This window comes from Ciona intestinalis, unplaced genomic scaffold (assembly GCF_000224145.3).
Source record: "Ciona intestinalis unplaced genomic scaffold, KH HT000120.2, whole genome shotgun sequence".
NCBI classification, from domain to species: Eukaryota; Metazoa; Chordata; class Ascidiacea; order Phlebobranchia; family Cionidae; genus Ciona; species Ciona intestinalis.
In genome coordinates this window covers 158,656-179,151 of record NW_004190442.2, presented here as the reverse complement: position 1 = coordinate 179,151, position 20,496 = coordinate 158,656, and the positions used below count along the sequence as shown (strand labels likewise).

Here is a 20,496-nt window from a genome sequence, read left to right as displayed (position 1 = left end):
GAAGAAAAAATCGTTTCAAATCCCGAATAAAATTACGCTTAAACAGATTGAGTAAGTTGTGTGTTGGGGGTAACGGGTTCAAGGCCCGTCGTTGCTACTATTGTTGGCGTATATGTCCTTATACGCCAACCTTGCATTCCAAGACACTTAACGGCAAGACACTTAACGGCAATTGCTCCAACCCAGTGGTCACTAATGGGTTGTCTAAATTGGTAACTGTACACAATAAAAATCCATGCAAAGTTACATACGTGATAACGTAAGCAGGCACGAGGTGTTTGAAACAGAACACCCCTGTTATAACGACTGTCATTGCCCCGCCATGCGAGGATAAATAAAGTTACATACGTTCACTCATCCATTACAAATAAAATAATGATTTTAACAGAAAGGATTTTGGTTTGCACAACTTCCTTCCACACAATATGGTGGCCATGGTCAATTCTAATCATAATAATAAGGAACACAGGAAGAAGCTGCAGCAATATTTGAAGGTATATTACAACTATTAAAACTCGCACATGACTGTTATACCACCATGGGTAACGGGTTCAAGGCACGTCGCTGCTACCATTGTGGGCGTATGTGTCATTGGGCAAAACACTTTAGGGCAATTGCTTCAACCCAGTGGCCACTAATGGGTTGTCTAAATTGTAAGCTATACAGAAACACAATCACCCACTAAGTTACATACGTGGTGACTTGTAAGCGGACACGAGGTGCATGAAACAGAACACCCGTGTTATAACGACTGTCGTTGCCCCGCCATACAAGGATAAATAAGTTACATATACGTGGAACGTGGTAACTTGTAAGCTGGCACGCGGTGTATGAAACAGAACACTCGTGTTATAACGACTGTCGCTGCCCCGCCATGCGAGGATAAATAAGTTACATATACGTGGTAACCTTTTCAGTGGGCAGGCGGTGTATGAAACAGAACACCTGTGTCCTAACTTCCGTTGCCACAAGCACAAATAAATCATTTTCATCATAAACCATGTATCACCCCAGACAAGTTACGTACACCATGTGATTGGAAACCACGAGCCCCACCCCCCGTCCCCCCCCACATCACCGACCCCCCATAAACCCGGGGTCAGGACCGAGAACGCTCTACTTAAGTTAAGGATGCAATATTTGAAGATATTGCTTCCCCAACATTTGTATGGGGGGAGGTACTTTGATGCCACTATCATGGTAGGTTGGTTGCGGTAACGCGACAAATCTTGTCTAAATCTCAGCCCCTCGTCCTCAAGGACCTCACCCGTACAGAATAGAAGAAAATAGGCTAGGTTTATACTTCTAAACACAAGTTTTGTAATTATTTGTCATTTTTTTACACTAGTGCGAAGCTTTGATTAAATAGTTTAGATTTTAATAAAAGTTTTTTTACACCACTATCTGCAGTTTGAAAATACAATCAAAATTTTAGGCTAAAAAATTATGTTAAATATAAAAAATAATAAAATCTTCTTTTTAATTAAAAAAAAGTTCCTAAAATAAAAAAAACAAGTTAAATTTATAATTGCTTCATTGTTTTGTAGGCACTACCTGAATCTGACATCACGTTATTAGTCGGTCACCATTATGGTGTGAGTCAACTTGTGAATTCGAAAACCAAGATGTCGTCCATGTTCGCTGACTTCACCGTCGTTAAATCTGTTGAAGTTGCACCTTGTTTGCCCGATTCAAGAAAAACAAACGTTCGCGTCGATTTTAAAGACTTGCCAGTGAGTTGTTGTCTCTGCAAAAATTCTTAATATTTATAAAAAAAAGTTAAGAGATGTTAAAATAAATTTTTAAAAGTTACCAAGAGGTTGGGGGTTTTAAGGCTCGTCACTGCTATCGTTGTGCGCATATGTGTTCTTGGAGAAGACACTTAATTTTGCTTCAACCCAGTGGTCACTAATACATACAGTAAAATAATCACTCACTAAGTTACATACCTGGTAACTTATAAGCGAGCACGAGGTGTATGAAACAAAACACCTGTGTTATAACGACTGTTGTTGCCCCGCCATGCGAGGATAAATAAGTTACATACGTGGTAACTTGTAAGTGGGCACAAGGTGTATGAAATAGAACAACCGTGTTATAACGACTGTCGTTGCCCCACCATGCGAGGATAAATAAGTTACATACGTGGTAACTTGTAAGTGGGGCACAAGGGTGTATGAAAATAGAACAACCATGTTATAACGCTTGTCGTTGCCCGTCACGTGAGGATAAATAAGTTACATACATCATATTTTCGAATATTATTTCACAATACCCCGATTATTCCCCCAGCCACTGGTTCTTGCCATGCACCCGGTATCTGCTCAAAACTTTGCGTTCATGATATCTGGATATTGTCGTGTCCACGGGAACAATGAGATGATGTTGACATTGCCGATCGCTGATAATTTGGGTGGGTGGGCTGTTTATAAAGTACTCTATTTAAGTTGGTAATTTTGTAAACTTGTAAAGTATTTTTTAAGTAAAGTATATTTATATATATAATTTTTATAACATGTATATATATGTTACATTGTATATTTATTCAAGTACTTTATTAAGTATTTTATTTGATTTAAGTGTTTTATTAAACTATTTTTTATACATTGTAAAGTATTTCAACTATATTAATCTCCCCCCCCCCCCTAACAGCTCCTGAATACTTTGGTTCCCACAAAGTGAAACCTTCGTTATGGAATTACCCCCCAAACCACGCATCACAAGCTGTGTTCTGCGACTTCTCGGAACCAGTAACATCGACTTTAATCTGCCATGAAATTCCCGATGAAGTTCGAGCTATGTACCAACAAAGTTTCATCGAACGGGAGACGCATCAAACTTCACACACGACGGACGATGAAGGGGTGGCCACGCCCAACACCGATCTATCTCCGCTGTCGTCTGCATCGTCGATGACATCATCAGCTATGACATCATCATCATCACCGTCGTCAGGTATAGGTTCTGTAACATCGAAGAATGATAAGCCAACATTGGATGAAGTTCCGGCAGCGAACGACGATAACGAATGGGATGAGCTGATGGTGGCATTGTACACCGATAATGAGCTGCCGCATTCACCTTTAAGTCCTCCTGAAACAAATAACGAAACATTGGATGATAATAAACAACAAATAGTCTCCGTTAGCGATCAAGAAGACTCCTTCGTTGAAAATAAAGATGATGTTTCCAGCATGGAAGATTATGTTGTCACACACGATAGGATAACACCTCCTGAAAATAATGCGGAAGTAATTCAGTCCTTAGAATGCAACGGTGATAATAATAATGGAACTATTGAAGAAACAAGCACTGAGTTTGATGGAAAAGATATTTCTAAAGAGATCGCAGTAAATATAACGGAGGAAACTACTTATGTGTCACCTACTTCATCAGTTGGTGAAACACAGCAAAAAGATGAAGCTGTGGCCGTTAAACGTCCGCGATTTTCATCGTTTAAACCAAGCAGTCACGAGAATTCTTTGTCACCTGACCCCAAGTTGCAAGAGAACGCGATAACAAGCGACCAGTTACAAGCTCGTATTGATCCGCTGACACTGGATGTCGCTGGTGCTACGTTTGACATCGAAAACGAAGAAATTGTGACGTCACCTTTGCCAGTTACTGATTTAGCGAGAGATTTGCAGAAGAAAAAAAGGCGGTCGTGGATTTCTGTCAGCGCGAAAAAGAGCGAGGGTAAAAAAAATAAATCTTTTATCCGAGGATTGTTTTCACCGTCAAGATCGTATGCTTTGAATAGGAAGAATGAAAGCGAAACCAACAGCGCGAAAAAATGGAAGTTCGGAAATATTTTTAAATCTTCACCAGAGCGCGGATCTCGCTTCTTCTCATTTAAAGCTTTTAGTCGCCGTAAGCGAAGCCACACACTCAACACGTCTGCAACAAATTCACCCGAAGGTAATCAAGTTTATTCAGTTTTCCCCACAGAGGAACCCGGGCAACTCCAGCGATCATTTTCCGTCGAAAACGTGAGTCTACGACCGCGTGCTAAACCAACCAACCCCAGACCTGTAAGTTTCATGACGTTTCTACCGCTCAACGGGAACGGGAATGTGGAAAATGTTGAGGACGATGAAACAACACCCGCTCCCGCATCTCCGGAGATGAACGATTTTTCTTCCAAGGTTAAGGAATCAGAAGATCTTGAAATTGAGCGTAAATCTGCTCCCGCGAAACCACAACGACCATCCTTGCAACATTCAGTAGATGAAGTTGCCGAGATAATCATCCCAACTTCTAAGAAGAAGAAGCGGGCTCCCATGTGTCTGGAGGATGTTGTTTATCATGCGGGAAACGAGGACCAAAAGTTGGGTCGCGATTCTGTGAAAGTTGAAGATTGTGACGTTACTGTGCACGAGACTTATGTTGAAAATGTTGTTGAAACACCTGTGCAACATAATGAAAAACAAAACGAAATAATGAAGCAAGCGGTGTATGAGAATGTGGCAGTTGAAACAACGGTTGTTGTTGAAAAAGTTCATGAAGAAATTGTTGATGAAGAAAAACAAATTGTTGAAAAACAAGATTTTGTTGAAGAACCCAGTTATAACGTTACAATGCAGCAATCGGAATCACTTGATATAAACAGTTTCGAGGTCGATCTGGATGACGATCTTACGATTGATCCAACGTTGAATGAAGTTACAATGGGAAGAGATGAAAGTATTTTGGTCGAGGAGATTTTCGCGTATCTCGACGCACCCGTCGATAAATCAAGTTACAGTTTGTCGAGTGATGGTAGTTCAGGTGAAGATCGACAGCTTGATTTATGTGAGGAACACGATACTAAGGAACCTGATCAACTAGTTCAAACAACTGTACTTGAAAAACCTGTGGAACTTGTTGAAAAATTTGAAAATCTTGAAACAGCCGTTGAAAAACCAGAACAACAGAAAGTTGTTGAAAGTGCGGAATCTTTTGTTGAAAAAGAAGAAACTGTCGGACAAACTGAGTTTTCTTTTAAAAAAGTTCCAGAAGAAGAACAATTTGTTGAAAGGCAAGAGTTTGTTGAAAAAGAAAATCGAGTTGTTGAAACACCCGAATCCTTCGTTGAAAAACAAAATGAAATTTTTGATGAAGAAAAACTTGTTGAAAGTGTAGTTGATGTTAAAAAGCCGCAAGTTGTTGAAACAGCTGATTCTGTTGTTGAAAAACCTGATTCTGTTGTTCAAACGGAATTTAATGAAAGTCAAGAAATTGTTGTTGAAAAAGAAACAGAAATTGTTGAAGAAAACCCATTTGTTGAAAATCAAGAATCTCCTATTGAAAATTTTCACGAAGAGAAAGAATTTGTTGAAAAAGAAAACCAAAATGTTGAAAAACCTGGAATTATGGTTAAAAAACAAAACGAAATTGTTGAAGAAAAAAAAGAATTTGTTAAAAGTCAAATAATTGTTACTGAAAAGCTACTAGTTGCTGAAAAGGATATTATTGATGAGGAAGAACAACTTGTTGAAAAACCTAAACCGTTTGTTGAAAAAGACAAGAAGTTTAATCTTGAAAAACAAGAATTGATGGAAAATCATGAAACTGCTATTCCACTCGTGAATGGTAATAAAGGATTAGTGGGGAAGATGGGACAAACGAAAGTTCACGCAAGTTTGGTCGGCATTCAAAGCTCCGGTGATATCCCATGTGACCATTCACTTGATGGAAAAGATTGCCAGGAAATCGACGCCAATAATTCTGACGAACAAACACCGCGACGCGCTAATGACGTCATAAACGGCCCATTCATTTCCGCCAAACAAGTGAATTCAGTCAATACCACTACGTCACAAACCGCGGAATTACATGAAATAATCGAAAGTGAAACTGAAAAGCGGAATTCCAAACCGACGAATGTTACGCCCCACGCAGCAACGTTACGACCTAGTTACCACTCCCTAATTTCGCCAAGAATTTTCCAACATTCTAAAGAAAGAAAAGTTTTCTCCAGCATCAAGCCGCCTGTAATGAACAGCCAACGCAAAACCAACGGTACAGGACCGAGGAAAATATCCAGTGTTTCTGTTACACGTCCTGTCGTGCCGCCCAAACCTTCGTATTTATAATATGTGTGTAGTAGGGTGGGGTGAGATGGGACGCGTTTGGGGTAAAGTGAGACACGTATCACTTAAACAGCCATTTCCCCGCGACTTTAAAAGGGCGTTGTTAATGGTAAAACACGATCATAAAATATGGGATTTATGTGCTAACGGTATCCCATCTTACCCCACAGTTCTATATTGTAAATAGCTTTTCACCGAATTGTTCATTCCACGTTTTCTATTATCATGCAGTTGATGCGCAGAAGTTTTCATCCATTTCATCACAATCGGTATTATGACGTAGCAAATTCTATAATAACGTTGCAATTTTTACCTCTTTATAAATTACACATCTTCACACGCTCCCATGTTCAACATAGCACTGTTCCAGTTAATTTTACCTACTTTTCTCCAATACCTGTATATCTTCAGATACGATACGTTCGAACAACGAGACATAGGTTCTGTATCATCAAGGTTCTAATGTTTTCTTCACAATTATATTGTTTGCAAATAAATCCACGAACAATTAAATAAACGTGTGTTTATAGTTTATAAATATAAGTTATCGACCTTTACGTATGTCGTAGTTTAGCCTGCCCGTTCGTCTTGTTTAATTTTCACGTGGGTCGTAGTTTAGCCTTTAAGGGTGTCGACTGTCGTAGTTCACGTTTAGTATTCACGTTGGTCGTCACTCCAAAGTTGTTTAAGAAAACCAACACATATAACGTTACCTACTGAGGACGTTCATAACAACCATTTTTTATTTATTATAACTTGCAATATCGGGAATACAGTTATTATTAATTTTGATTAAAACTGATCATTTCATATGTTTCGTTAGAGTGTCAATTATCGGTTTCAACGGAAAAAGATCATTTCGGTCGGTCTCTACTAAATCCAGACAAAGCGTGTGGAAAAAATATTTTTTTAGCAAGAGCGCCGAGCTGAGTGATGATGACGTTTTCAAGGAGAAAGGCGTACGAGAATCTTACCTGATTAATCGAAAAGCAACGCTAATCAAAAAAAAAAACATAGAGAACACGTGGTTTACGTTCAAACGCTGCTTGATAAAGACCGCAAGAGAAGACGCGTTTTGTGAATTCCAGTACGGCGAGATGCGGAATTCGTATAAAAAATGATATTTGTAATAATTGTTAATAACAGAAGTTTTTGCGGTGGTTTATAAGCAAGCTACATTGCCGCTCACTTTGTATTACTATCTTTTCTCCTATGATCCAAAGGACAGCGTTTTTGGCATCAAGCCAACGATTTCTCGTGCGGTGCTGATCGTGGACCGCAGCGCACCAACGTTCTGCCCCGATCAAAGCACGATTGCCGCTACGCTCATCTGGTGCGATTCTTTACTTTCCAGAAAAAAAATTCACAACGAACGAAAAATAATTAAAGATAAAGTCAAGCTCATTTTAGTTGCTTCTCTATCTTCAATTTTTGTATTTTTCGCTTTCGAGTGTATTTTTTTTTAATGAAAATTGGTTATCCTCGGTTAACACGACCATGAAGCCCTGCTGCGCATGACGGATTATTTTTAATTAACGTCAGCTTAACCATTTGAATTACTGATCGTAACGTTATTTGCACAAGTGCGCACGTCCTCCAGACATACCCGCGTGGGATAGATTTTAAGCGTGCAAGTTAGCACTTCTATTGTTTATTTTTTGGGGATGTTTGGCACTCGCTGGCACCCCCAGTGTCCGCCGTTGTTTATAGGAACATTGGGAATCTAAATTTGACAAAGTTTTTAAGTAGGGTTAAGCCATGCTTCAATTAGAAATTAGCGTAAGACGAGCTATGTATTAGGTTATACTAGGGTGGGGCAACATGGGACATGTTTTCAGTTTCTTTTATTGTCCCATTTGGCAGTAAATAAAAAACTTGCCAGAATTAAATAACCTTGTCCTCACGGCTCTAAAGGAACGTTGTTAGTTGTTAAAACACGATTAGGAAAGATGGGACATTATGCGCTAATGGTGTCCCATCTTACCCCGTACACTATATTGGACGTTATCTATTTTTATTTAAACAATTAAATAATAAACCAATCTTACTCATTGTCTTTGTTTAAATATTTAGAAAATTTTGTTCAATCCTTCGACTAAAAGTGGAACAAAATACATAAATACATCGAGAGTAATTAATGAAATATAAAGTCAAACATTCAGTTTCATAGAAAATAAATCTCTTTCAAGAAGGGCATGCGATATTAAACGATAATTTTGGTCACTTTACTCGTTAATAATATAACATAACTTAGTTTTTGGTGCGTCACATATTTTAAAAGGCGATAAATTATATTTAGCTATTCCAACCAAAATGATGAAACTGAAATAGTAACATCGTATGAAAATAACTTTCACAGCTTTATTTATCTATAGTTGCAAAACGTGGGACCGGTTGTGCAAAGTGCTGCTATGTATTTCGGTTTATGACTCGTGACGTCGAGTTACACGCGTATAAGGCCGACGTGACTATACAACTTTTGTTTTATGAATGGGCCGGCAAAAGTGTCCATTCATCAAATCACCAGCGCTGTCCCGTCTAAATATAACTGTGTATTCTATTTCCAGCGCCCGGCTGTTGTAAATATACCTTCCGACCCATCGAACTGAAAGTATGGTAAAAATACAACAACCATGCCAGGTTAATCATGAAAGTACAAAGTCGAAAATACTATAACATGACACGTGATAAAACTGCTGTTTATAATAATTAATTATGTTTGACGGTTTGTTATTTGGAATTACACGTGTGTTACGTTGACTAGAATTAGATTTCTAATTATTGTTATATATATATATGCTGTCTCTGTGACTTTACTTGCATCTTAACCGAAACTTTCGATGCTCGTTGCTGCTACCATTGTGGGCGTATGTTTCCTTTTCGGCAAGAGATTTAACCGTATTTGCTCCAACCCAGTGGTCACTAATGGTTTGTCGAAATTGTCAGCCATACAGAAAAACAATCGGCCAAAGTTCCAAACACGGCAGTATAGCCAGACACGATGCGTAAGTAAGCGGGCACGGTGTTTGGGGTAATATGGGCCAAATTCGATCCAAACCCCGGGTCCTCGACCTCACCCATATAGAAAGTATGAATCTGCTTTGTAATGTAGAAATTAAATCCATACGCGCATGTTGTCCACACTTAACGTTTGTTGAACAACGTCCGTAATGATAAATAACGTTTTTACTGTCTTTAGATATGAGCTAAATTAAGGTTGTAATGACGTGTTGCATTCTGACGCAAATAACACAGCTGCTTAAATATAAGTGTGCGGCGGTTCTCTGCATTGCACATTTCGTTGACGCTTAATTGCAAATGTTTCAAACCATTAATACTTTAATGATTTCCGCGTCTCAAACTGTTCTGGAAAGTTGGGAATTTTGTGGGATTCGTACGTGATGTTTGTATGCATTCGGGTGTAGTGTCACTGTGTTAGCATATGAGGGGTAACTGACAGGCAGACACGTGAGCGTGATTGTGTATTACGTGTTTATCACGTCATTAACAACCTGTAACTTACCGTTTATGGTCGCGTAACTATTTTTAGCGTTCTGTATGTTATACTTAGATAATGTATGGTTATGATTTTAAGTTTCGTTCTAGTATATAGGTGATGAGAAACGCGTAAGTCCCCGCCTTTCTGTCGCCCCTATTTGAAATTTACAACAAAATCTACATGAGCGCGTTATACAAGTATGCGTCATCACTCAATAGAGTGGGTGCTATACAAATATACGTCATCGTGTGTTATTAACGCTACAGTAATCATATTTATAACTACGGTCAGTACATTTGTACTTTGTGTATCGCATTTAAGTTTATACACACCAAAACAAAGTTTGCAATCAGATATTACTCAGTTAAAAGCAAATCGTAGAAAATGTACGTTCATAGTAATTGCGTGATTTAACGTTTTACGTGCGTTATAAAGTGCAATCTAAACCACTTAATAAATCACGCTTTAATAAAGAAAACTTGTATTTCGCTAAATATGGTTTATTAGGGCGCGTGCATCGTGTTGCGTAAGATCGTTCCAGGATGTAATTAACATTCGCAGGCACGCTATATACAAGTGTCTGTGATCTAGTTATAGTGGGGACTCGAGCAATAATTAGTTTTATATCGACCATTCGTTTGCTTTGTGATAATTTACCTGTACATATTCGGTTTCTTATCGAAAATGAGATATCTGCGTAAAGCAATGGATATCATCTTTGTTTCAGTTAATGCGCCCACGGTGTGACGTAACTTTGCGTCGGTGTTTGCGTGCGCGTCAGGATCGGCGAAAATACCCTCACGCACAGATAATAGTATATAAATAAGACCGACTGCAGCTTTCCAGGCATTCAAACGAAAGACAGTTAAAGTGATAACACTAATCGTGAAACTATTAAGCAGATAATGTCAGTATCTCTGAGAAATCTACTCATTGCTATCTTTGTTGTAACGCTGAAAGTGGTTGTGGGGAGAGCAGTGTCCTTGAGAGGAATGGCGGGTTTATCGTTAAAGAAACGAAGCACATGTGAGCCGACCACGTTTCAATGCCATTTCTTGATTGGGGACAAATATGGAGTTCCAAGTGGAAACAAAATAAGATTTCAAACAACCGTTGACGACGGATCGTGGACTTGTCATCGTTATATCGGTTGCAGCCCAGCTGGGGTCCAATCAAGTGCTTGTTCGGGTGGAAATCAATGCTACATTGTTAACCGGATGGACGCTACAGGAATTACAAGGAGTATTTCAATATACGGGACCCTTATGCACACCAGTGACGTGAGATACACCACGCTGGCCATGAGGTATCATAACTTACTCGGAAAAAACGTTCTGGCTTCGGCACTTTACCCGGGTTACGTTTTCCATGAGCAAGTAAACCAGCTGACGGTTCGAACGCCCGGCACCTATACGGGATCAAACGAGGCGAAGCTTATCAGGGCGACCTAATGGAACATTGGATGTTTACTTCGACCACAAATTAAAGTTCATGAAATTATTTCTTACTTGTTGATATGTATTGTATTCCCTTGTGATGCTCTGGTACTTTTTTATATTTTTACCTTTTCTTGCACGTTTTTATACTTTCTATAAAATTGCGTATTTTTTTTATTTCAACCATAGTACAGACACTCGTACTTATGGTTGCACGGATTATGCAAAGTGATTTTAATAAATAGTGCAATATTTTCTTCTATGTATATATATATATGTCACAGGCTGCGCACGAAAAAGTGAATGTTTTTAAAGTATGAATACGACCGATTCAACCAATAGTATAGTGGGTAAGATGGATACCGTTAGCACAAAAGCCTCATTTCTTAATCGTGTTTTAACAATTAACAAAGCTATTTTAGAGTCGTGAGGATACGGTTATATAATTTCTGTAAATATTCTTTGTTTACTATACCAAACGGAACGAGAAACGAAAATGAAAGATTTTCCATCTTACCCCGCCCAGTTATACCAATGTTTTGTCTGTTATACGACGAGACCTCACTTATAAAACAACAAACAAAAGACGTATAGATTCACATTAGTTTTAAAAAAGCTGATAATAGCGTCATATTTTCGTTTTTTTTATCAAGCGGAAGAATACAGAAAGTTTTGCCTTGCGTCATAGTACGGTTGTTAGCCCGCCTGCTCTAGCCCAGGGTGTACAGGTTCAAGGTTCTTCGCTGCTACCATTGTGGGTAAATGTGTCCTTTGGACAAGACACTTTACAACAATTGGATGATTATTTTTTATTTGGTTTTAATGTTTTGCAGAAGATTGTGACAATCCATTAGTGACCACTGGGTTGTTTCCTCAGTCCAACCCACTTTATCAAATTTAATCAGCAAATAGTCTGACCATTTGCGTATTCAATCGAGCTAAAATTTATAGCAAAAACAAAACACCCTCTTTTTATACATAATTTTTTGTAATATTACAGATTCTTAGATCATATTTTGGAATTTAAGTCCAATAAATTCGTGATATATTTTTAGACAAGTGAACTATAAGTCATATTTTTTAATAATAAGATATTTATGTAAATTCCTATGACGCGAGGCCACGTGGAAAATTGACGTCTGTATCAAAGTTTGCAACAAAATGAAATGGAATTTTGTGTGTTGTATATAAAAAGGTATCAGCCGAAAAGTACCTTGTAAGTTGCCAATTATAGTTACTAATATCAAAGTCTATAGTGACTTGCATAGACTTTGCTACTATATCTATATATGGCATAAAATGTACAACGTCGAAACTCGTTCTCAGTTTATTGCAACGCACATTTTGGATGCGGATATTTTCGTTCGGATATTTAAAGAAATGACCTGCTTAAAATATATCACCCACAAATGGACGAAAATAACCTATTCAACGTAGGTGTTAGAGAAACCTAAATATGGCTGAAACAATCTTTAATGAAGGCGAGGATTGCAAACCGTCGTGGACATCTGCCGGTGCTGATTATAATGAGAAAGACACCCATCTAGAAATCATGGGGAAACCTGTTATGGAGAGATGGGAGACGCCGTACATGCATTTACTTGCTACCATTGCTTCTAGTAAAGGTTGGGATACATTTTATCATCATATTATTATACTTATATATAAAAAAATATAACCAGGCCCTTTTTTTTCTAAAACACGTCCTTTTACAGTTTTACACACCTGATTGGTACACCTTAATATAAAGATAAATTACCTAACTGTTAAATGTTAAAACAAAGAGCTAAATGTAACCGGTCCCTTTAATTAGTGCATATCCGCTATGTAGTGGACATTGCGGATGTGCACTAAATCAATAAAATTAAAGGGACCTAATGTAGCTACTGCAGTTTAATCGGAAAATATTTAAATTAAAATCCTTTTATTCCAAAAATGGGGGGGCCACTCCCCAACATCCCGGTGCTATTCGCTGATCACGTAAAATACCAACATTAGATATTTAAAACTAAACAGAATTACAATAATATTACATAACCAATAACAGGTGGTACTATAGGGTCCCTTTATTTAGTACATGTTCGCAGTATTCACTACAGTGGACATAGCGAACATAGTTGACATAGTTGACATGCGCTAATTAAAAGGACCGGAACTATATGATCGGTTGGAATGGGGCATGTTTTAATCTACTGCCTGTCCGCTATGTCCACATGACTCCACAATATCACTACATTGTGGATATTGTGCACTTAGCTGACATGCACTAATTAAAGGGGCCGATGTTTTATTTCCATTTATCATTTTGTTGGTGGAATCAAAGAATATTTGCAAAATTATACAACTGTATCTTCACGACTCTAAAAGAGCGTTTGTAATTGTTAAAACTGACCTGAAAATATTGGATTTAGGTGCGGACGTTATTTATTTTACCCGCAGTTCTGTATATATACTTTCCATTAACAAGATTTATAACAGGATTACAGTAAGTTACTATGCTGTATAAAACAGGTGGGAAAGTTTTAGAGATTGGTTTTGGAATGGCAATCGCAGCGAGTAAAATTCAGTCACGTAAAATATCCGAACATTGGATAATTGAATGTAACGCTGGCGTGTTTGATCGACTGCAAACATGGGGCAAAGATCAACCTCATACAGTAAGTTGTGTTTTGCAATATGTTCATATGAATATTAAGAAACTGTAAGAAAAGTGAAAATGGTAAATTAGAATCATTATTATATATATAGTGATACTGAAAAAACAACTTAACACTAAAGGAGAAAAGTCAAAAATTCTAATGTAATTTTAAAGTATATATAAAATACTGAGAAACTTTAACTCAGGTTGTTCCATTAAAAGGAATGTGGGAAGAAGTTGTTCCAATATTACCAAGCGGTCATTTTGATGGTAAATTGTAACAAGTTATGATGAATGTATGTGTGGTATAATAAGAAACTGCAAAACATTGAATTGCAATGTACAGTCAGGAGCTTTTAAATGATGAAATGTGATACAGTTGCAAACATTGAATGAAAGTAACGACAGTCTTTATAACAAAGGTGCTCTGTTTCATACACCCCGTGCCCGCTTTCGAGTTACCATGTATGTAACTTTGTGGGTGATTATTTTAAGTATGGCTGACAATTTGGCAACTCATTAGTGGCTGCTGGAATAAATATGAAGTATGAACAATGTTTTAGGTATACTGTATGATGCATATCCAGGTATACTGTATGATACATATCCAGGTATACTGTATGATACATATCCACTATCTGAGGAAGACTGGCACACTCACCAGTTTGCTTTCATCAAAAATCACGCGAAACGTTTGTTAAAGCCGGGTGGTGTGCTCACTTATTGTAATCTTACATCATGGGGGGAATTAATGAAGACCAAGTATACCGACATTGAACAAATGTTCCAGGTTTGGTGTTTTATTGTTTTTTAATTATTTTATTTTTTGTCAAGTTTTTTAAAGTTGTTTTTTTTATTTTTTTTTTTGTAAATGATTTGGATTTTTTTCTTGACTAGGAAACTCAAGTGCCCCACCTAGTAGAAGCAGGGTTTATGAAAAACAAGATCACAACTCAAGTTATTGATAACAAACCACCTCAGGATTGTAAATATTATTCAACGTCAAAAATGATCGGACCTACCATTATTAACGAGTAATGTATAGTAGGGTGGGGTAAGATGGGGCAGGTTTTGGGGTAACATGAGACACTTGTCATTAATTGTTTATTCAGTATGGTGATAAACAGAGTATATTACTATAATCGTGTACTCACAACTGTGAAATACCGTTGCAAATTGTTGAAAATACGATCTTAAAATGTGGGATATTATGTAGTAACGGTATCCCATCTTACCCCACTACTATATTGTTATTTTCGCCTTTGATTGTGGTAAAGTTCTTTACAAAACTTTCTTTTCGTGTTTTTGATAAATTTCGTTGTAAAATGTTCAGTTCGTTGCAATACATAATTGTTTTTCTTTTTTTCAAATACGATAAGTTAGATCAACTCAATTGAAACAATATTCAAACGAAACAGAATTTAGCAGCAAAACGACAGTCGTTAAAACACGCTACGGGAAAAAATTAAAAGCGTGGCTACTAAACCCACAATACAGTATAAGTTAACTCATATTAAGTTGTAATTTATAAAACTAACTAAAATGTAACTGAAAGAAAACTGCGTTTAAAAAGAAAACACGATACAACTTCAACCCAGCAGTGTTTGTTGTTTGGCGCCTAGGATCGCTTGCCTTCTAATTATAAAAGCACATTCATACCCGGCGTATGATATTAGTGTTGTAAGTTGCCGCCACTCGAGGATAAAGTAAGGTACATTGAGCCACCTAAAATAATAATATATATATAAGTAATTCACAACCGGTGCATGAGGTAACAGCGCATAATGTTAGTAGTTGCCATGCAAGGATGATTAGGTAATACGCTTGTAACATACTGTACTGTTTAGTCATCAGCCACATCACATGGCAAGTATAAAGTGGAACAGACTATTATGGTAAACGATACTTCCGTGTTGGGTGGGGTAAGATGGGACACGTTTTCATTCTCTTTTATCGTCCCATTTGGTTTTTAAAAAACAACAATTCCAGAGTTGTGTAACCATATTCCCACGATTCCAAGAGACTTGGTAATTGTTAACATTATCAGGAACTATCAAATGTAGGTGCATCCTATCTTGCCCCACAGTACCCTATAGTAGGGTGGGGAAGACGGGACACAGTTAGCACATAATATTAAAATATCCTGATCGTGTTTCAAACAATTAACAACGGTTTGTGGGAGTTGTGAGGATACGATTTTAAATTCTTCGAATGTTCTTTGTTTACTACCGAGTGGGACGAAAATAAATAGGATGAAAATATATCCCATCTTCCCCCACTCTACTATATGTATAACTGAGTATGAATGTTCTTATATAAGAAAATAATCCTCGTTGCCGTGTCGATTCTTTCATTAAATATTCATCGCTTTACCGTCCGATGTTTGAGCTTTGGCTACTGGCTGGCGCTTTAAATACGACTATCTGTTTTTACGCAAGAGTTCAACGACCCAGAGTGACCTCACGGTATAGTGGTGCGCGTGAGACAGGTCTGACGCAATTTCCGGTGTAGAGTAATCCGTTTTGTCCACAGCTTTATTGTACATGTTGATAGGGTAGGCTATAGTTGCAGTTAAGAGTTTTGCCCAAAGTTCATTGGTGTACAGTACAAGCAAGAAAGTTATGAAAATCAGCACAACTTATTATTCAATCCACATTATTAGTTTAATCATTGCTTCAGTTACAACTCAAGCTTTTTCTTCACGATTAGAAGTTTCATCCCAAGGTAAAGTAGCCAAGTTATCTAATGTAATTTTTGTTTTAATTTGTTATTAAACCGGTTTAAACATCAAAATATTTTATTATTAGAGTATAAATATTGGCAAATATAACCGTGTCGTTACATTTAGTAGGGCGGGGTAAGATTGGACATGTTTTCATCTCCTTTTCTCGTTCCATTTGGTAGCAAACAACGAATATTTACAGAATTGTATAACCGTATCCTTGCGTTCAAAACACGAAAGTAGGTTTGTTATTTGTTCAAAACGTGATTAAGAAATATGGGATATTATGTGCCAACATTGTCCCATCTACCACAGTATACTTGTACTACGTGAGGATATACAAGTAACATTCATTATTTATTACTGTGTAGTGAACCCGAGGTTCCGGCGAACACCAATAGATTTCCACCACGCTATAGAATGTCACCAACCCGAAGTTATTATACTGGGAACATATGGGAAGTACGGTTGTTACTGTGGGTTCGGTGGAAGTGGGACACCTGTGGATGCAACTGACAGGTAATATAGTAGGATGGGGTAAGATGAGACAGGTATTATTATAGTAGGGTGGGGGTAATATGAAACATGTTTCATTATAGTAGGATGGGGTAAGATGGTCCATGTTTTCATTCACTCATCTCGTCACATTTGGTAGTAAACAACGAATATTTACTGAATTATATAACCGTATCCTTGCGTTCAAAACACGATTAGGAAATATGGGGTTTAGGTTCTAACGGTATCCATCTTTTACCCCACAGTATTATATGCTGGGTGTATGAAACAGAACACCCGTGTTATAACGACTGTCGTTGCCCCGCCATGCGAGGATAAATAAGTTACATACGTGGTAACTTGTAAGCGGGCATGATTCATTTTTACACTCATTCTAAACTTCATTTTTTTTCCAACGTCGATTTCATATTTGTTGTAGATGTTGTCAGTTACACGACCTGTGTTACGAAGAAGCCGACGAGATGGAAAAGTCGCTGAAGGAAAAACTTTTTTCGTTAATTGGGACAATCATGAACACTTACAATAGTTCGTGCATCGATGGTCAAGTCGTTTGCAGTAAGCCGTTATTGGTTATTTAAGTTAGGGTGGGGTGGGAGGAGATGGGAGGAGACGGGACACCTTTAGCACATAATATCTAAATATCCTGATCGTGTTTTAAACAATTAACATCGCTCCATGGGAGTTTTGAGGAAACGGTTTTATAATTCTTTGAATGTTCTTTGTTTACTACCAAATGGGACGAGTAAAAGAGAATGAAAACATGTTCCATCTTCCCCCACCCTACTATGCATATCGTGTTTTTTATTTATCTTTTTAAATATAGTAGCGAAGATCAGTTTAATTAAACAACGATGAGATGGGAATTACCAATAATACAATTGTCGTTAAAACACATTATACGTAAAAAACTTCGTCAGTAAAGTCGTCAGATAAAACATGACTGCTAACCCCACAATAAGTATAGGTTTACTTAAATTCAGTTTGGTACATATATTATTTTAATAATAACTTTGAATCAATGTAAATTATTTATCCTCGCATGGCGGGGCAACGACAGTAGTTATAACACGGGTTTTCTGATTCATTTTTGTGATACGCAATTCATCAAGTGTGTTTATTTATTTGTCCCCCAGTGGAAAACTCTCCCTTCAAAGATAAAGTTTGCAACTGCGATAAAGATGCAGCGCGTTGTTTATATCGGGCGAAACCATCATATAATTCAACGTATTATGGTTTAGATACTACGAAATATTGTAAGTTATTGTTGTAAATATCGCAACTTTGATTTTACCCTATTTTTTAGAAGCTGTTTCATTTTTTGAAAAATGGTGGCATCTTTAAGTTATCATTTCAGCACTTATATAAAAATTTTGGTTTTTTTTGGTCTGTCCCTTTAATAGTATACAAATCTAATGGGTACGGTTATATACTCCTGCATACATATTTTTTACCTATTACCAAATGTAACGATAAAAGATAAAAACATGGACTGTCTTATCCCACCCTACACTATTTTGTTTAACATCCCAATCCTACATATAGGCCAAGGAAGAAACATGTGGAATGAGAGCGTTGTTGGGAAAGACGTTTCAAGTGACACAAACTATTTTATAGTGGAAGGTGTGTTGTTGTCATGCGATGGTTTTAACTTGTGTTTTGTTTTATACACTTCGTACCTGCACACTAGTTATAAATAAGTTACCACGTATGTAACTTATTTATTCTCGTAGCGGGCCAACGACAGTCGTTATAACACGATAAATAAGTTGCATACGTGGTAACTTGTAAGCTGGCACGAGGTATACGAAACAGAACATCCGTGTTATAACTGTCGTTGCCCCGCCACGGGATAAAGTTTTATTCTTTCATTCAATAACACGAAAGGGCGATACAGAAAATTGTACACAAAATCTATATAATATATTAGGGTGGGGGAAATGGGACTATGTCAGGCGGGACTTTTTTTTTCTTTTTACTGACGCCCATTATAAACAAGTTACAATCGTTCGTGTTCTTGCCTTCTTGGGACGATCTATACCTGCCAACGAAATTAATTAAATATTTACAAATTGTATTTTTTTAGAGAATACGACAACTGAGGAAACATTAACTAATTATGAAGATGCGAAAAACAAAAGCGATGACTTCATATATGAAATTAAAGATCCGGCACCGTCGGATTTAGACGTTGATGTTGAAATGGATGAACAGAATGTAATAAAAAGTTCAGTTGTTTCTATCTCGGCGCTAAGTTCTCAAAACGAAATGAAGTCTGATGAAAATAGAAACAAAATACACAGCGGTTGCAACGCAAGAACATCTTTACCATTGTTAACTTTTAATTTAAGTTTAATCGTCACTGTGTTTATGTTGATTACTTTTTAACGTTGGCGATCATATAGTGCTGTGGAGTAAGATGGGATTATGTCAGAACCCGATTCCCATATTTCCTAATCGTGTTTTTAACAATTAACAACGATCTTTAAAAGCCATGAAGATACAGTTAAATAATTTGCAAATAGCATTTGTTTACTACCAAATGGAACTAGAACAAAATGAAATACTTCCCTTCTTACCCCACTCTACTATATATATTGTTTTTAAATACCCAACTAAGTTTTATTACTGAAAATTTAGACAAATTATTAGGTTCAGTTTGTATGCAATTATCGTCTAGCTTATTTTACCCACAAGTTCAACACCATAGCAGCATTGGGATCTGTTATCGGTGGATGTTTTTATTTAGTGCACCTTTGTTAAATTACAATCGTTTAAAATTCGAAGATGATTATGACTATTTATTCGTTTGGGTCCGTTTAATTAACGATATATTGTAGGGTGGGGTAAATTGGGTCTCACTTTTTAGGTATCCATTCAATGATAGACGAAAGTAAACATTATACAACGGAATTATCATGGTCCAGAGGGCAAGGGCGGTTACTGTTGATAAGTATGAAAATACGATGTTGAACGAATACAACATATTTTTAATAGCTTAAAAAACAAGAATAATAAGATGCGAGTTTGAAACATCAATTTAGTATCGTAGTTTAATATAAAACAGGGCGAAACATTTTGTATAGTTTGATTTTGTATTATAAAATCAGTTTTAGTTTTGCGGGTGTGGTAGTAATTTACCGCTAACTCGTCTCGCCTCGATAACATTCCGGCGCTTTTATTCCTGCTGCCCGCGCCGAGTAATTAACGCTTTTGTTGTGTCGTGTTGTACGCACAGTCACCAGTTAGTTTAGTTGGTACTGCAGTATAGTTAGGTTGTATAGCGTTTACTTTAGGTTCATTATGATGTATTATATCGTTATTATATGTTTGTAGATATCCATCGTTTTAGTTTGTTAAACCCAAATATAATAAGTTACTTTATCACAGCGGGAAAAATTGTTACATGTACAAAAGCATTGTAAAGTTATATATTTAGAGAGATAATTCAATATAATAATCTTAAGCCCTTATAAAACTATCATTAAAAAATATCATTTCTCTTTTTCTTTGCAATCTATCTTGACACGCGTTCAACCAGTATTGCGATTTACATTGGTAAAACGTACCTAAAGTTTGGCGCTTGGCGCGTGCGTCCCAAACATGTGAGCCACACT

The 20,496-nt window shown here is 37.1% G+C and overlaps 3 protein-coding genes across 5 annotated transcripts; all 3 read left to right on the top strand.

Annotated features, from left to right (window-relative positions):
- The first annotated feature begins 6 nt into the window (after window positions 1–6).
- On the top strand, window positions 7–6,584 carry LOC100179257 (titin). Its single transcript, XM_009863324.2, has 6 exons — window positions 7–51; window positions 389–494; window positions 1,015–1,200; window positions 1,548–1,733; window positions 2,293–2,413; window positions 2,653–6,584. The coding sequence occupies exons 2-6, from the start codon at window positions 426–428 to the stop codon at window positions 6,072–6,074; spliced, it is 3,984 nt and encodes a 1,327-aa protein (XP_009861626.1). The 5' UTR covers window positions 7–51; window positions 389–425; the 3' UTR covers window positions 6,075–6,584.
- Window positions 6,585–12,429: 5,845 nt separating this feature from the next.
- LOC100181581 (guanidinoacetate N-methyltransferase-like) lies at window positions 12,430–15,009 on the top strand. Of its 3 annotated transcripts, none has more exons than XM_018815951.2 (5): window positions 12,430–12,631; window positions 13,518–13,663; window positions 13,851–13,914; window positions 14,232–14,434; window positions 14,542–15,009. In XM_018815951.2, the coding sequence occupies exons 1-5, from the start codon at window positions 12,463–12,465 to the stop codon at window positions 14,680–14,682; spliced, it is 723 nt and encodes a 240-aa protein (XP_018671496.1). In that variant the 5' UTR covers window positions 12,430–12,462; the 3' UTR covers window positions 14,683–15,009. The 3 variants fall into 3 exon arrangements, with proteins under 3 accessions (XP_018671496.1, XP_026694643.1, XP_002128398.1); XM_026838842.1 differs by having other exon boundaries at window positions 14,208–14,434; XM_002128362.5 differs by having other exon boundaries at window positions 12,434–12,631; window positions 14,256–14,434.
- A 1,151-nt stretch (window positions 15,010–16,160) lies between these two features.
- LOC100187153 (acidic phospholipase A2 57) lies at window positions 16,161–19,670 on the top strand. Its single transcript, XM_002128492.4, has 6 exons — window positions 16,161–16,368; window positions 16,738–16,885; window positions 17,301–17,437; window positions 18,016–18,135; window positions 18,425–18,502; window positions 18,966–19,670. Exons 1-6 carry the CDS (start codon window positions 16,266–16,268, stop codon window positions 19,265–19,267), a joined length of 888 nt encoding a protein of 295 aa, XP_002128528.1. The 5' UTR covers window positions 16,161–16,265; the 3' UTR covers window positions 19,268–19,670.
- The last annotated feature ends 826 nt before the right edge of the window (window positions 19,671–20,496 follow it).

Excerpts from the sequence above, each read along its gene's own strand:
- LOC100179257 (XM_009863324.2), top strand. The coding sequence starts at position 426 with ATGGTGGCCATGGTCAATTCTAATCATAATAATAAGGAACACAGGAAG. Across the intron at positions 495-1,014 it reads AGCTGCAGCAATATTTGAAG|ACAAGTTACGTACACCATGT; the intron begins GTATATTACAAC and ends GTATCACCCCAG. Across the intron at positions 1,201-1,547 it reads ACTTTGATGCCACTATCATG|GCACTACCTGAATCTGACAT; the intron begins GTAGGTTGGTTG and ends ATTGTTTTGTAG.
- LOC100181581 (XM_026838842.1), top strand. The coding sequence starts at position 12,463 with ATGGCTGAAACAATCTTTAATGAAGGCGAGGATTGCAAACCGTCGTGG. Across the intron at positions 12,632-13,517 it reads TACCATTGCTTCTAGTAAAG|GTGGGAAAGTTTTAGAGATT; the intron begins GTTGGGATACAT and ends TGTATAAAACAG. Across the intron at positions 14,435-14,541 it reads ACATTGAACAAATGTTCCAG|GAAACTCAAGTGCCCCACCT; the intron begins GTTTGGTGTTTT and ends TTTCTTGACTAG.
- LOC100187153 (XM_002128492.4), top strand. The coding sequence starts at position 16,266 with ATGAAAATCAGCACAACTTATTATTCAATCCACATTATTAGTTTAATC. Across the intron at positions 17,438-18,015 it reads CGATGGTCAAGTCGTTTGCA|TGGAAAACTCTCCCTTCAAA; the intron begins GTAAGCCGTTAT and ends TTTGTCCCCCAG. Across the intron at positions 18,136-18,424 it reads TTTAGATACTACGAAATATT|GCCAAGGAAGAAACATGTGG; the intron begins GTAAGTTATTGT and ends TCCTACATATAG.